The sequence below is a fragment of the Danio aesculapii genome, chromosome 13, assembly GCF_903798145.1.
Source record: "Danio aesculapii chromosome 13, fDanAes4.1, whole genome shotgun sequence".
NCBI classification, from domain to species: Eukaryota; Metazoa; Chordata; class Actinopteri; order Cypriniformes; family Danionidae; genus Danio; species Danio aesculapii.
In genome coordinates, this window is record NC_079447.1 from 33,752,054 (window position 1) to 33,768,850 (window position 16,797).

General features: G+C 36.3%; 1 protein-coding gene across 1 annotated transcript in view; it reads left to right on the top strand.

Moving 5' to 3' along the window:
* Positions 1-5,231: 5,231 nt before the first annotated feature.
* gabrb1 (gamma-aminobutyric acid type A receptor subunit beta1) overlaps positions 5,232-16,797 on the top strand; it is a 49,643-nt gene continuing 38,077 nt past the window's right edge. The window contains exons 1-3 of the mRNA XM_056470816.1: positions 5,232-5,647; positions 5,923-6,014; positions 6,152-6,219. Of these exons, the coding sequence (XP_056326791.1) occupies positions 5,544-5,647; positions 5,923-6,014; positions 6,152-6,219 (264 nt within the window). The 5' untranslated portion in view covers positions 5,232-5,543. The remainder of the gene's footprint in view (positions 5,648-5,922; positions 6,015-6,151; positions 6,220-16,797) is intronic.

The following is a 16,797-nucleotide window of genomic DNA, read 5'->3' on the forward strand; positions in this document are numbered from 1 at the left end:
ATATTTGGAAAACCTGAATATCTGTTTCATCCAATAGTTTGTATTGTCATGCATTGCAAAAGCCACCCTGTAAACAAGGCTTATAGGCCAGCATTAGAGCCCCCAGTGGGCTGCCAGCACAGGGCTGGTTTGCTCTGATTTGTCCTCTTGATGCTGGCTCCACATAGGCAGCTCCCACTTATCATTAATTCTCAATAATGCTCAGTTAGTGGTTTAATTAATCATTAACTTCATCAATGCATCTGTTTTTTAATCTAATTCTGTAATTGAAAAACATCATTTGAGGCTCCAAAGCTGATAAATATAAGTTTTAACCTTTTGCCTCAACAGCAGGCAACAAAGTTTAAATTAGATCAGATTTTAGTTGTGTGAGAGGTTTGTGAGGGTTAAAAAAGAGACAAAAATAACTGTAGGAAACTCCTAAAGTCTGTCGAAATCAAACAGTTCCATACCTTAAAACAGTCCAGATAAAGGTGTGCTGTAAAAGTCCTTGAGTGATAGTCCACCAGTGTATATACACAATCCCAAAACAGTGACATGATAATGCACAAGCTTAAAAGGTACAGTAAGTTAAGACAAAAGGTGGCACTGTAGTGGTTTAGCAATCTAAATATTTCTGAATTCATTAAGTGGAGAATTATACAGGTGTCTATGGTGTATTTGTTTTAATGATTTTGTAGCTTGTGTTTTTTAAGTGAGCCTCAAATATTAATGAAGAAGAGGATGTGACATATCTACTTTTGTATTTTTTTCACTGGTTGTTGATAAAAATAATCAACAGCATGCATCACTAAAGAGAAGTTAAAAAAATTACATGCGCAGAAACAGGCATGGGTTCATTGCTAGATTAATAAGATTAACAATTGTAAATAGAAAATAGGTATCACTGTATTTTTATAGGGGCGACACAGTGGCTAAGTGGTTAGCACTGTTGCCTCACAGCAAGAAGGTCACTGGTTTGAGTCTCAGCTGAGACAGTTGGCATTTCTGTGTGGAGTTTGCATGTTCTCCCGTGTTCACCTGGGTTTTCCCCTGGGTGCTCCGGTTTCCCCCACAGTCCAAACACATGCGCCATAAACTAAATTGGGCGTATGAATGAGTGTAAATTGAGTGTGAATGAGTGTGAATTGATGTTTCCCAGTACTGGGTTGCAACTGGAAGGGCATCCACTGTGTAAAACATATGCTAATTAGTTGGCGGTTCATCCCGCTGGGGCAACCCCTGATGAATAAAGGGACTAAGATGGAGGAAAATGAATGATTGAATGTACTTTCATAGTCTCTTACATTTTGTTGACTAAAAGTTACATTGCAACTATATGCCAACTAATTCTCAATAGAGTATTAACAGATTATCTGCTTAACATCTGCTGACACCACTCCACCAAGAGACATTATCCTGGCTATAAGAAAATTTGCAAATATGTAAACTTATACTAACCCTGATCCTAACCCTAAACCGTAAATCTGTTAATGCTCAGATGATAATTAGTTTCTATGTAGTTCCAATCATCAAATGTTTATAATCAACAAAAATGTTTTAAAGTGACAGTAGAAAATAGAGTAAATTTACATTTCAAGCTGAGATTGACCATCTTTACAGGTTACTGTAAGGCAGTGGTTCTCAACTAATTTGCTTTATTTTTGTCTGTTAGTAAAGTCACCTCGACCCAAAATTCCCACCCAGGCTGATTAGGTCGCCCATATGCATTTCTGGAGAGAGCAAAATACGTCCCAGGAGCTACGTTTTTTGCAGTTTTTGTTTTCACCAACCACCACAGGCCGCTGTGTATGCTTTTTCAGATCTCAGATTTCTCTGGCAAGTGCCATTCGAGCCTGCTGTTCTTGCGTAAATCCCCCAGAGGCTGCTGTCGACTGACTGACTGAATGACTGACCAACCGACTGATCCCCCATCCTCCCCTTCTCTAAACCCAACCAATAATGTTTTAAAAGCACCGATTGACCCACCCACCCACTTCCAAAAACCCAACCGCAGTGTTTTGAAAAGCAATCCAGAAAAAGAAAAGCCCTCGCCAGATTTTTACCATGTTTTCAGATTTTACCACATTCTCACACTGTTATTTACTTGTTTATTTTATTTTTTGGATTCTGTTTTTGTCATATCCACTTTCTGGAACCGTTCTTCATCGGACTTACACCCTGTTGTCTCGGTCTTAGCAGCTTAACATTGAAGTTCTAGTAGTTCTAGTAGTTCAGTTTAGTGTGATTTTTTTAACTGCTGAAAGTCTAAACACTGAAGAGCAAATCCATTGATGCGCAATTAAAAGGGGTTGTGAATTTAGGGATCAAGTTCTGTATGAATATTTGCCTACAGTATATTGAATGTATCCATGTATTTCTACATTTAAGTATAGGGCTGGGTGATTAATCAAAATGAAATTGCAAATGAGCAAAGTTGTGATTATCATGCACTTCTTGTCAGGGAAGCACAGTTGTGTGATCAGTAGTAGATCTCCTCTGAAAACCAGAAAATGCTCTTGCACAAAACTCCAAATACCCCTGAAGAAGAAACACAGAAAATGCCTTAGAATTGCTGAATAAACAGACAATTGAAATACTTTCATTTATTCAGTGTGACTAATAATCTTACAGAAAGATTTATTTCAAATTTATGATGTGATTGAATTTATGATGTGAGGTTTGAATAAAAACATTATTATTTGGTATTATCACATGCAACATTTAATACGAATAGTCATAAAAGCAATGCAAGCAGCTGACATTATCACAGAATTATTATTTCAATATCATTATAATCTGATTAAATAGATTTCAAAATTATCTAGTCAGTGACCTACAACTCTATGTAGTAGATACTGCTCAATTTGAAACCACATGCTGGAGGTTTACTAGAACTGGCTTTACTGACAAGCTGCACATGAAGATCACCTTTGATTAGTTGTCCAGCCCTGCCTTTGAAGTCTTATCCTTCTCTGAATATTTTATTGTTAATAGATCAAACTCAACTGAGCTCCTTTTTTGCACACTGTTCGCTCCAGTGCCCTCTTACATAGATCCTTCTACTGTGCCAAGACCTAATTCCTCCCCAGCCTGGACTTTGTGTACTTAAAGATGCCCAAAAACCTACTTTCCTACCTTCTCTGTTCTTCGTGGTAACTCAGGATATTTATTTGTTATTTTTTTGGAGGACTTTACAAAGCCTAGTTTACACCATCACTGAGCATCCAGCCATACTGCGTCATGTCCAGAGAGAATGAAAATATAGCAGCCTGCCTCAAAGTCTTTGCTCCACTAAACAATAAATCTTCTTCCCACAGGACTTGACATGCAGTTTAGCTCCTGTCAGACAAAGTAGATGACTTGACAGCCATGTAGTTATTTATATTGTTATTTAGCAGACACTTCCAAATAAAAGTTTACCTGCAACAGAGTAACACTCTCTCTTGTGTCATATTTCAGACTGATATTGTGAGAAAAGTAACAATTTTTCAAGCTGGTGATATTGATCATGATTTTGAGAGTGAAAAGTGCAGGAAGTTTCACACTAAACCTCTGTGGGACACACTCTGATCATAGGAAAATGTACAAGACTGTACAAGATCATGAATTTGACAACTGACAGTTTACGAAATCAAAAGGGTCTTGATACACAAACCCTACATCTGAAAACTAGAGATGATCAATTTTAACCGGTGTCATTGGCTGCATATGAAAATGCACAGTGTGTTCATTCTTAACCTTTTCACGTGCATGATCACACCGGTGTGATCAGCCTTGGCTGGTCTCTGAAGTGTACGATCACACCGATGTGAGTAAAACGTTCAGAGCGCACGTCATCAACTGCTAAAATTAAAATCTGACACCGCGCACTAAGGCACAGCAAGATTTTACGGTTTATAGCATCTGTTTTGTGACTGACTGGATTGGTTCCACTTTGCGACAGCAAAACCAACCGAAAAGTTTTGTAGTGTGCTTGCCTTTTGATTAAATAACTTAAAACAGCCTTCTGTCTGAATTATCTGCTGATTTTCAACACTTTTGCTTTTATTCTCATGCATTGAACTGTTAACTGAACAATCAGAGCTCTTTGTTTTACTGATGCCAGCAGACGTTGATTTATCATGCTCAGTTGGTCAAAAAGACTCTGATGGGGTCCGACCGATGCCAACAGTGCGGAAAACACTGAAAATTGACTGTGACTTTATCAAACTTATAAGATTAAAACAAATTACATTGTGTGACATGGATCTAATAAACTTGTGTATGACATGTATGATGATGACCCCTATACTGATCCACACACCCTTTCAGAAAAAGCATTCTGCAGCTTTGAGCAGAACAATTATTTCATTTACAGTCCACACGATGCCACCATAGAGCACATGAAAATGAAAAACAGAAATGACAGTTTTTTGTACTTTTAATCCAACATACTGTAGAGAAAAAAGTTTGTGTATATGTGTGTGTATAAAATTTATATTAAACACTTTTATGTATTTCTGAATACATACTATAGTATATGTAATACCATACTATAGTTGAATTTATGTATAAGTTGAATTTATGTTATGCTACTTCTACAATTGTTGTGGTTAAACATAAAAAACTAAAGGCATATAAACAAATAACCCAATACTGTGAGACTTATCAGTTTTTTTACAACTATACGATAAATTATAGCCCAGTTTACTTCAGTAAAAAACTCAAGTGTACTACAATATTTATTACAGTTTATCAGATCATTGGGTAAATTATACCAGTGTGCTGTAGCATTCATTAGCAAAGTGTTTTATTTAGCCAAATAAATACAGTATGAAACACTTTAGTTTGCTTAAAAACAAAGTAGTATTATTTACTATTTGTTCATGTGTTTGTGTATATAACAGATTAAAATCTGAAAAAGTGAAAATTCTGACTAAATTGTTTTAGTTTGTCTGTTTGAACAATATTATCCATCCCATCTTTCCTCTTTTCCGCGTTCACAGAGGGTCCTTCCCGACACATTAATTATTCCCCATATTAATGCGTTCTTTCGCAGTCTCCGCTGTTTTAATGCGTTTTTCGAGTCTCTAACAAATAATTCACCCTATCTCGGGCGCGTGATGCCCTGCAAATTGAAAGATGGCGCGAAAGAGGTGTTGAGTCGGCGCGCGCGTTCAGGTGCACGGCACACACATACACACACTCTCTCCTCCAGCAAAAACTACGCACTCAGCTTCGTCTGAATCATTGTCCTGCAGCTGCACGGACAGGATGGGCGCATAATCTCAGCGCTCAGCTGCTCTGACTGTCCAGGGAAGGCACGCAGAGGACTGCCATGAGCTGTCGTGTCCAGTGACCCGCCGGCGATGGGATCTGACCGGCATACTGATACGCTCCGCCAGCAGCGTCAGCACCGGGCAGCGCGACACACGCCAGGACGCCGCCACTTGGCTTTTCGATAGAGTTGCCAGTTTCTTTGCGTTTTGTAGTATTCTGACGTCGCGCATGCGTTGCTGTGTAGTTGAAATTGCTGGAGCGCTTCTTGAGACTAAGTTTGGGCTGCAGGTGCCTGTCGGTCGATGATGAGAGGGATGCGGATCGCTCGGGATCAGTGGCGCGCGGGGATTTTCTGTCTACTCGTGCTCGTGGCTTTGACGCTTGGTCGTAGTTCACCAGCGCACAGGTAAGACATAACATGCGTGTGAATATCAGAATGATCAGTCTGCCTGCATACCATTCAGAGTCATGCTGAACAAGATGGCTTAACAACTGGTTTCCGCAGCTTGTTGGTTGATTTCGGGGCTTTTTAAAGATAAACACCAAGCTGAGGGACTAGCTAGAGAATCTTGGCCAAGTCGAGACCTTGTCAACTAGACTAGGAGACCCATTGAACTATTACACAAACTATCTTTGCTTTGCTACAACTGGTTTCTTTAATTTCTGAAATACCTTCCCCAGTGTAAACGAACCAAGCAACATGTCATATGTCAAAGTCACCGTGGATAAACTACTCAAAGGCTACGACATCCGCCTCAGGCCTGACTTTGGAGGTAAAGACATTATTGATTTAACCTCATGAACCCTTTCCTGTTTCCACTGATGGATGTGACTGTTTTGATGGATCATTGACTGAGATGAGACCTTGTGTGAAAGAGATTGCATAGTTTGTTTGTTTTTTGGTTTGCAGGTCCTCCAGTTGATGTTGGCATGAGTATCGACATCTCCAGTATCGACATGGTTTCTGAAGTGAACATGGTGAGTCCACATGCTGCACTGATTGTTTAATAGATGGTGGGCTTTTAAGGAACGGGACATCTCTGTCAGCACAACCCTATTAAGGCTACAGTGATAAATAAAGTGGGTGAATAGACTACAGTGTACTTTTAGGAAAGAGCTATGGGCTGTTTTCTTTCCTGCTCATGTAGAAGCTCACAGCTGTAAGATCAGAGAGACATTGTGTTCATTTTGCATTGTGATTGTTTTTGCATTGAAGGGACATAATCCTTTACTCTGAGTCAGCAAAGAGGGACAGAAAAAGCAATTTTTTAATGGAAGGCACTAAGATAGCATATACTAAATGCACACCCGCAGGTTGGGGTTGGTTGTAAAATGTAAATATAACTAATTTTAATGTAACATTGAAATAGAAAATATGATAAAGATGACTATAATGGCTAGTGGACTGCTGAATATTTATGATGCACTGTAGTTTGTGATGGCTCCTGTGAGAAGTCACTGCGCAGTTTTTTTCAACCTTTTTTATTATAACATTTTACAGTACAAAAATATACATGCCAGGGGGTAAGTATAAATCAAATACAAATATACAGAATGTACATATGTAATAATCAAATAAATACATCACAGAATTCACACATTTTTAAGTGCATAGGGCTTTCTTGTTTAGAGAGTCTCTGATACTACTATAAATATATAAGCATAATTCAGTCATCAATACCTTAAAATTTGGTTTATTATTAGTAACTTTAGATTTATGAATGTAAAATTTTGTTAGCAACATAAGTCAAATAAATAAAACAATTTTCCTCTTGACTAGAGTACATAGTAAAGCCAAAAAGTACATATTCCCACAACAATAAAAGAGGTTTAGAACACTGAAAATTGTTATTAATACATTTTTGCACCTCACCCCATACGTTGACTTTGCACAATGCCAAAGTGTAAAGCAGTCTCCTCATATTCATTACAAAAATACAATTCACATCAATCCCACTTTTAAATTTTTGTAAAAACTGTTTTGCTGGATAAAATCTGTGGAGAAGTTTATAGGATATTTCTTTAATTTTATTTCTAACATGATATATTTCTGTGGTAACAGCCACACTTGTCCCCAGCAAATGAGTTGATTCTCAACCTTTTTGACCTGATGATTTTCAACACATTTTGAGGATAATTCTCTAAATTTTTATTTAGAGAAACTCTTATGTGGAAATTTATAAATAATTAATGAAATTTATTATTCAGGGCCAAAGATGAAAATGTTCTTGAATAACACATAATAATGTTTGCCATATTTAGAAGAATAATCATTTTATGGAATTTTCTGAAGATCTCAGTAAAGTCTCGATAGATTGATCAATTGCCATTTTAAATCTTTGCTTGTCTGCTAAATGTTTGATTGAGTAAAATATTTTGTCAGCTAAACAAATGCATGTTGTTAAATGACTGAACCATCCATTGAACTCACTGTACATCTGTTACTGAAGCTTCTTTTTCATTTCTGTCAAAAATTATAGGGGCCATATTATGCTAATATTAGGCATAAGATGTGTTTGGCATGATTTGTTGCAATTTTCAGACCAACACAAACCTAATTTTCACGTTTGGGCCACATTGCTTAAATAACAAATCCATTTGCGCTACTTTGTGGACAAATGGGTGTGCCGTTCTAGAAAGGAGGTGTGTTAAGGTGCATTGTTGGCGTGTTGCTATTCTGAGAAACTGAAATAGACTGCACTGTCGACCAAGTAAAAGCTGGTCTAAAGTTCAGGGCAGAGCGCGTTAGTTATGCACCTGTGCAGGTTGAAATGCTTAATACACACAGGACATATAGCAACACACAAATATCTTAAAAAAAATAGAGGATTAAAATGTTACAAAAATTATTATTTTATACATAGATATAAAAAACACCACCTCCATGCCTTTTTCGTTTCCGGAGGGGCTTTTTTTCAGAGTATTCATGACAATTAGCATTTTTATAATGTTATTATTATTAGCAGTATTATTTATTATGTGCATATTTATATTTGTTTTAATAAAAACAAGTTTAGATTTGTCCACCTGTCAGGTTTGGGAGATGTCTGCTTCACCATATGGGGCACAAGAATAGGACTCGTGTTTGGATATAACTCAGTTTTTCGACCACATTTTGTTATTATTGTTCATTTATTCGTTTGCTGGAAATTTGAACTGAATTTTGAAATAGATTTAAAACAAATCTTTGTGCTTAACAAATTAAATTAAATACGTAAAATACAGTGTATTAAATTATCCATGAGATACAGTAGATCTAAACTTTACTTATATTACATCTTTTAAAAAGGTCATATTAGGATCCCCTTAAATATAGCACTACTCTGACTAAACTCTGTTAAGGACAATAGTGGATCCCTCTTTTCCCAGTCACGATGGTGCTAGGTTTAGTCCCAGTCATTTTCTTTTTTAAAAGACAGAATAGTTGTAGGAATAATAGTAAAATGCATCCTGAAATAAGTTTCAGGTATAGCCTTGGCCATTTCCACCCTGTGAAGACTGGGGGTTTTCTAGGATATTCCCTGTCTAAAGATGAGTTTGTCACGTCTGTTATGACAAGGTGTCACATTCGCCATGCTGGAAAAAGCTTTTTTTGTGAATTATGGATAGTGGTTCTGAACAAAAGCCATTTCTGTGATGGGTTGTCATACATTAATTATTTTATCAAGCGGGAAGCCTTTCAGGGAGGACACACAAGGTGGTGGGAGTTTCAGCACAGAGATAGTTAGCATTTGCAGCAGCTCCATCCCTTGTGGCAAAGTCAAGGTACTAGAAACAAGTAAGAACAAGAAACACAACATAAAACAAAGACATCTAACAAAACATAAACAGGGCATGATGTCACAAAATACAACTATAAAAGAAAAAGATAGCTCCACTTGCATGCCTTTTTGCCTTGTCATAGTCATAGTCATGTTGCCTTATCTAACCTGCTTCTTGTGGCTGTTTTTAGCGATACTGGTTTAGTGGTGAATTTTGCCAACTTAATTCATTTAAATGATGTGAGCAAAGTCATGTTTGATGAATTGGTCGCTGTAATTGCCCATATTAGTGTACAGTATATCTATAGAGACTAGTATTTAAAAAGAGCTGCTTTCTTGATATTCTACAGAAAAAAAGTGATTTATGTGGTAGTGGTGTAATGGATCACAAATCTCACGGTTGGATCACGTTATGGTTTTTTAGTCACAGATCAGACCTTTTTTCAGATCAATCAAAAAGAAGAGGAGACAAATAAAATTAGCTTTCCATTTATTTCAAAAACAATACTGCAAGACACTTTTGGTTTTAACAAACAGAACTTATAAGCTGTAACTTTATTAAAAGTAAAATGAAGAAATAATCAGCTGAATGAAAATAAATAGTAAAATATCCAGTACTGTGAAAAATTCACTGTTGCTACTGTTGCTGAAAATGCTAAATCACTAAAACTTCATGTTTCATTGCTAGATGAGTCATTTTTGAAGAATTATTCAGTGGCATATATTTGATAGCTGTTTGTCACCGCCTTTTGGTTAAATAATGTAATTACTGCCTACAACTTTTAGTTTTGAGAGTTGTTAAATGCATGTGACGGTGATTTTAATCTTTACCATAACCATGAGTGGTTGTATCTAACCTATAAATGGTTATCCCAGTACTTCTGTGTTATTTAACTGCTTGTAGCTTTATAATTAACTGAAAAGACTATAGACTGAATCTCTTAATTTTTGCGTTTTTTAAACACAGATTTGAATGCAGCGATTCGAAGGATTAATAAACATATGCAAATCACTATCATTTATAATTTATGTTGCGTGGGTGTTGAGATTCTGATTCTTTAATGATCAATCGCACAGCTTACACTGAATGCATTAATGTAGGCTAAACAAGTAGTGACAGAAAACATTTTAAAACCCACCACATCTTGAATAACCTACCACAACTTCCTCCATCATCATTAAATTTTACAAAAAAGCCTAAATGCTTTTATACATGTGATTTGAATGACGATTATTATAAATTAAAGATTAATCTACAAGTAAAAAAGTTTATTTATTCCGCAGGTAATGCGTGTTCCAACCGTGGGTTGTCATCTGTATGAATCACAGATCAACCGTGATCTGTTACACCCCTATTATGTTGTAATCTAAATGAATTTGAAGTCAAAATTCTTTTTTAAAGGTTGTATATAAGGTTTTGACTCTTCTAAAGCATAAAATACTATAATATGTTTGCAGATATTTAAGAAACATGCTAAGTGACCATTCTTGTTTATCTGAAAACAATGCTAAAGTCAGTTATTCTGCTTTGAAAATGTGTGCAGGAACGCTGTCATTGTTTTAGTTTGGTTCTTTTAACACCACCCACTGCCAATTACTGTATATTTCAGCACCCCAGTTTACCTTAATAGAAAACAGCGTATTCATTCAGTCAGAAAGGCTCTCAAAGCATGTGCCCATGACCAAAATGCATCCTCCGGTGGACAGTACCAGCCTCCAAAATGAGATGCAGATTCAGAGTTCCACATGAGGTTGTTAATTAGCCAATAATAAAAATATTACGAAGGTAAACATTAGATAACCCCGTGTCCTAACAACACGATATGTGACAAGGTTTGCAGTGATTTCCAATTTGGCTGTTTGCACCAGACGAAACACGATAGAAATTTAAATACAGCCATTCAGAAGCACAGAATACTACACTACAAACTTTCAAATGGTTTATTTAATTTTCAAGATCTGAGGTGAACTATCTGCTGCTGCTTTCAGTAGTATGGCAATAAATGTCATGTAAAATGGCATTCAGACTCACATTGTTAGCATTTAACGCTGAATAAAACACATGAGGTGTACCTGAGGTGATCGTTGCTTACCTGTGAGAAATAGAAGCCGTTTCTAAAAAATAAATTTCAGGTGTTGGTTATGACAAAAACTTCTACCATGAATATTTATTATATTTGGTTGGTTATGACAAAAACTTCTACCGTGAATATTAAGAGAATATTTCTTCTACCGTGTGTCATTGCTTTTAGTTAGAAAACAAATCAAATCAGCTTTAAATCAGCCTTTAGGCTCGAAAGTCAGGCACACTCATGTCAATCTGGCAACCTGCACTTGCATAAGCCGAGTGAAAATGTGTTTTGATCCAGTAGTGCAATACCTAGTTGAACCACTGTGTGTCAAACTTACATACTGCACCTTTAGGCCCAATCCCAATTCTACCCCTTAGCCCTTCCCCTTACCCCTACCCCTCATTTTGCGCATTCACGTGAAGGGGTAGTGGCGTCCCAATTCTCTTTAGCTTGAATACACCCCTTCAAACGAAGATTATTCTGAAAATTTCCCATAATACACCAGCCACAACTGCACCCAGAGGTAAGGAGATCCACAAATTAGTATATTTTGTCATTATTACGAATTTTTACATCAAACAAACATGTTTTAATATATTCATAACTGCGTTTGTGTTTTACCATCATGCTTTAAAAAAAAAAAAGCTAAAATAAAAACCACTAAATTTCACAATCTATAATCCATAATAATAACTCCTGTATAGCAGTTCCACAACATTCTGACACACGATGACACTCGAATACCCTGTCAGAAAAGTCTAGTGGCTATGAATGACCTTTTTACAGTGTCTGCTATAATGTTAATGTTGTTTTTGGTGTGTTTACATAGATAAATATGGCCACTGTGTAAATGCACAGTACAGTTATGATCTTATTGCCACATTAGATCGTTATGCTAACATAATATATGCCTTCAGTGATGAGATAAATAAAGATAAAGATGAAGAAAAATACCAAAAAAATAACACAACTGGAATAACTACAGCAGTCGTGATCGTCTGATCTCATATGAAGCAAGAGATCGCAATGACATATGATGACGTGTGCAGGTGCTGTAGTGCTGTGCCAATTCTTAGGGGTAAATTTTGAAGGGGAAGGGGTAGGGGTACAAAAATAGAATTGGGATTGGGCCTTAAAGTCACTTAATCATCCTAAATATAGTAGCTACATGAAGTTACACCTACAAAAGCTAAACTTAAAGATTTTGGTAGAAATAGAAATAGCACTTTACACCATGTTACTTCTAAAAAATCTATTATTATTGGTTAATTTAAAATTTATTGTCATATATTGAATATTTCATTTTGGATTTAGATTACCTTTCACGCAATGCTCATTTAAAGCACTAATGACACTAATAACCTCTTTGTTGTTGTGAAAATTGTTGACCCGTAGCATTAAAAACTCATTTATTTCTTTCTAGATTTTATAAGCACAGAATTTTAATAACAGTGATTTATTGGCCACTAAATGAAAACTATTAACACCTTATTGCAATCGGCCACAACTTTAATATCAGTGCATCCCCAGTGATTTAAGAAAATCAAATATTGAGCTTCATTTGTCTCCCCGCTAACTTTCTATTTTCCCCTTGTTTGTTTGAAATGAACACACACATACACTCTGCCATGATTTTCATAACACTTTGCGACTGAGGCGTCAGATATCGACAGATGTGCTTTCTGTTGCTTTGCTTTTTATAGCACAGAAAATCACAAGTTCAGAGAGCCCCGAGAACCTTATCACGAGAACAGAAAGGTGATTTGGCGGAGAATTGAGAAAAAGACGAATTTAAATAGCCAATTTGGGAAACGGCGTTAAACTGGAAGATAATCTACTGCAGCTCCCATAAGAATATTGCAGAAGGTCAGCTGTTCTCAGTGCTGTCACAGCTTCCTAGCAGCTCTCAGACGCTTCTGCATTGATTGTTAATGTACACTGCTGGTTACCTCAGCTGGCCTCGCTCAACACGTCGTGACTGCAGCGTGAGGATTCCTGTTAAGTTTGCTGTGACTCTGGGGTTTTTACTGTTGAATGGTGTGGACTTTTCAAAAATATACTTTACTTTTACTTTGCTGGTCTTATTGTAAATTATTAATCGGTGAAAGTCCTTTAAAAATAGTGACAAATATAAAAGCTTGACGTGAAATGAAGATCCTTTTCTGAAGTCACTTAGGCAGTGCAGGTTTATGGATACTGCTCACAAATATCCAAATAACTAGACGCTTCTGTGTTGATAGATATAATGTACTACTGCTCATTTAATGTTTCTGAAAAACCTAAAAATTTTATGATAACGCAAACAGCACACATGAGGTATGCTCACAGCCTTATTTTTCTAAAAAGCATACTTTTTTTACATGGACATTAGTTTACACACAGTCGAATGCACATGGTTTTTAGGTTTAAGTGTTGGGATCTTGTGGACAAACTAAATAGTGCAAAAAATATTTAAAATGCATACGTGAGCATGGATTCCTACCTTTTAGTTATTAATTATTCACCCTCGGGTCATTCCAAACTCTTGTGACCTTCGTTCATCTTCAGTACACAAATTAAAATATTTTAGATGAAATCCAAGAGCTCTCTGACCCTTTATTGACAGCAACAGTCACAATATGTTTAGAAAAAGACCAGAAAAGAAAACAAAAACATTGTCAAAATATTGCATGCGACTTTAGTGGTTTAACTGTAATCATATGAAGCTGTGAGAACACTTTTGTGCAGCAAAAAAAAAACTTTAGCGATGACTTCTGTGTCAAGTCGAGGTGTACTTTACTATGGACATTTTCAGTGTGTTGTGCTTTTGACTCTGATGGTAATACATTGTACAGATCCAATCCAATCATCCAATCAAATAGAGTAAAGCAAATACTTTCAGAGCATTGGACTGTGCTAAAAAATCCTTATTCATCAATTTGACTTCTTTTTTATTTGGTATTTTAAAATGATGTGGTATTACAAGAATATTTAAGGAAAGAGCTATTTTCAGTCTTCTGAAATGCTAACTGCTATAATGTTTTTTTTTTTCATTTTATAAGGGTTTAATAAATCACACTGTTAACAATTTCCTGTAGAATCTACAGCGGGGTGCTTAACCCTGTTCGTGGAGATCTACCTTTCTCTGAAGTTTAGTTCCAACCCTGATCAAACACACATGAATCAATTAATTAGGACGAGAACAGCACTTGATAATTACAGGCAGGTGTGTTTGATATGGGTTGCAACTGAAATCTGCAGGAAAGTAGATCTCCAGGAAAAGCGTTGAGCACCCCTGATCTACAGTAACAGTGGCAGTTGTTCATCAGTAACTTACTGTAAATCAACTACAGCAAAAATACTGTATTTACATTCATAGCACCACTTATCTTGCTGTATATATATTTACATAATTGTTTGTATACATTTGCTGCAAAATATACAGTAATTTTCACAATGCAACTTTAAAATGCAGTAACATCATGCATAACTGTCCTACAGTAAAATACTACTGTGTAATTTACAAACATTGTTAACAGTGCATGTCTGATTTCTCATGGTAACTGAGTTTAATAGGAAGTTTTATTTAAATTAGGCAATAAATATAAATAAATTAGCATATGCATGGAAAAACAAATTAAGTTGTTTGATTGTGTTGAAACAAAGAATGCAGCTTTCAACATTCATAATATACTTCATTATAGAGGTCTGCACGGGACAAATTTTTTTATCCTGCTCCAGCAAGGTTTGATTCGGCACCCAAACGCTCCCACCATATATTCAGCCTTTGTTCACCTACTGCCCACTGTTCGTGCTAAATTTAGATCTGGTTTCCAAAATCTCATGTTTAAATTGAATACTATCAAAAGAGAGAGATAACAGATAAAACTGTAGGTTGTGCAAGGATTGTAGGCTAAATGTCAGTTTTGTTAGCCCCTTTGTGATGAGACATGAGTGCCACCTTAAACCTGAGGTTCCAGTTTTGTGACAGCTAAAGCGTAAAACTTTAAGGTATTATCACATCATGCAAAGGGTCTCTCATCCTCCATAGACAGCAACAGTCCACTGACCAGAGTTGGGTGTTACTGTATTCTAATTACATTTTTGAGGAACGCAGTGTTACTTACATTACAAATATAGTTTTTAGAAGAAGAAAAAAGCTTCTTTTAAATCACGTTTACTACTGCACAGTCAGCTAATGAGCATGTGCTTTTAAATTGCTGGAGAACGAAAGCTATAATGGCTGCTGACGAGGTTGCTTCTTCAAGTGAAAATAGACATTACTTTGATTTCATTGAGAGTAAAAACAAAAGCACTAGAAACAAAAAGCATTCTATGAAAATACTCATCACCAAGGAGGACACCGGTGCCCAAAAACAAAAACATCTTCTGAATATGAAGAGAAGCATAGCTTATGTTCACAAATTGCATCTTTTGTGTGCGCATAGTGGGATCGCATATTGTGCATGCTTGCATTTCCCAGGTGCACCATTTGAAAACCGACAGTCACATTTCGGTAGACTAATTACCTCAGACAAACACAGAACACTGCAGTACTTTTGCATACTATGGATGTCAATGGTTATACAGATATCCAGTTTTCTTCTTCATGTCTTTTTTGTGTAAAACAAAAGAGAAACAGGATTTAGAACAAATGAATGATAAGAGAATTTTAAGTTTTGGCCGAACTTTAAGTATTTTGAACATGACAAGCTGCTGTGATCAACCCATTGTAATGTTTTTCCATGAATATTAAAGGAGCTCTTTCAGTAGTTTATTTTGGTTAAACTGAAGAGTTTATTTTGAATTTTTATGGGTATATTTTATATGTTTTAAAAGTAACTTCCAAGTAAAGTAATTACTAATCTGATTACTTTTTACATTAAATAATTAATGTAAAATACTTGACTTTTCTGGTCTTTGAACATCTTGAAAACGAGGGAGCTCTCAGATTTTATCTAAAACATCTTAATTTGTGTTCTATAAATGAACGAAGCTCTCAGTACTTCTGTATATATAAATCTGTATAGAAATATCAGAAATAAACAGTCTGAATTCACATAGGCTTTAATGCTGCAGCTAAACCAAACCAAAGCTAGTGTTTCTTCCCAGCTCTTCATGTCCCTTGGTCTGATAGTTTCATTTTCTTTTTTTCTTTTATTCTCTACTTTTAATCCCGTTGTGTCCCTCTCAAGTGAGTTTCTCCCTCAGCCTCTGTTCCCCTGTTCCTCTGTGATGTCTTCAGAGTGATGGGCTCAGAGAAATGAGTTCATTTCAGACAGCGCTGTCAGATAGAAGTGCAATAGGTGCGGCCTGTGTTTGTGTGTGTGACGCTGGTCTGCTTTAGCATTAGTGTTAGTGTTTGTGTTTGTGTGTGCATCTGTCAGGCTGCTCTGTGAAGAAGTTGAGGTGGCGGAGTGATGATTTTAAGCGGTTGTCAGGGGCAACAGCTGTTTCTAATAATAGAAGCTGAAGGAGGCATTTGTCCTAAGCGAACCTGAGGCGCACTCATCCTCTCTCTTTCACATTTCTCTCTCTTTCTGTCTCAGTCTGCGCTTTCTCTGCTTTTCTGCCACGCTCACATAGATACACTTACCTGTTGTCATCTTTATGGGGTTGCAACCGTAAGCAGTTATGTTTTGTTGATATGTATAAAGTGATATGGGAAAGAAATGTGTCTTGATATTTTGAAATGAAATAAATTGTGGTACTATGGAAATAACTTTCAGAACTCAAAACTTTAT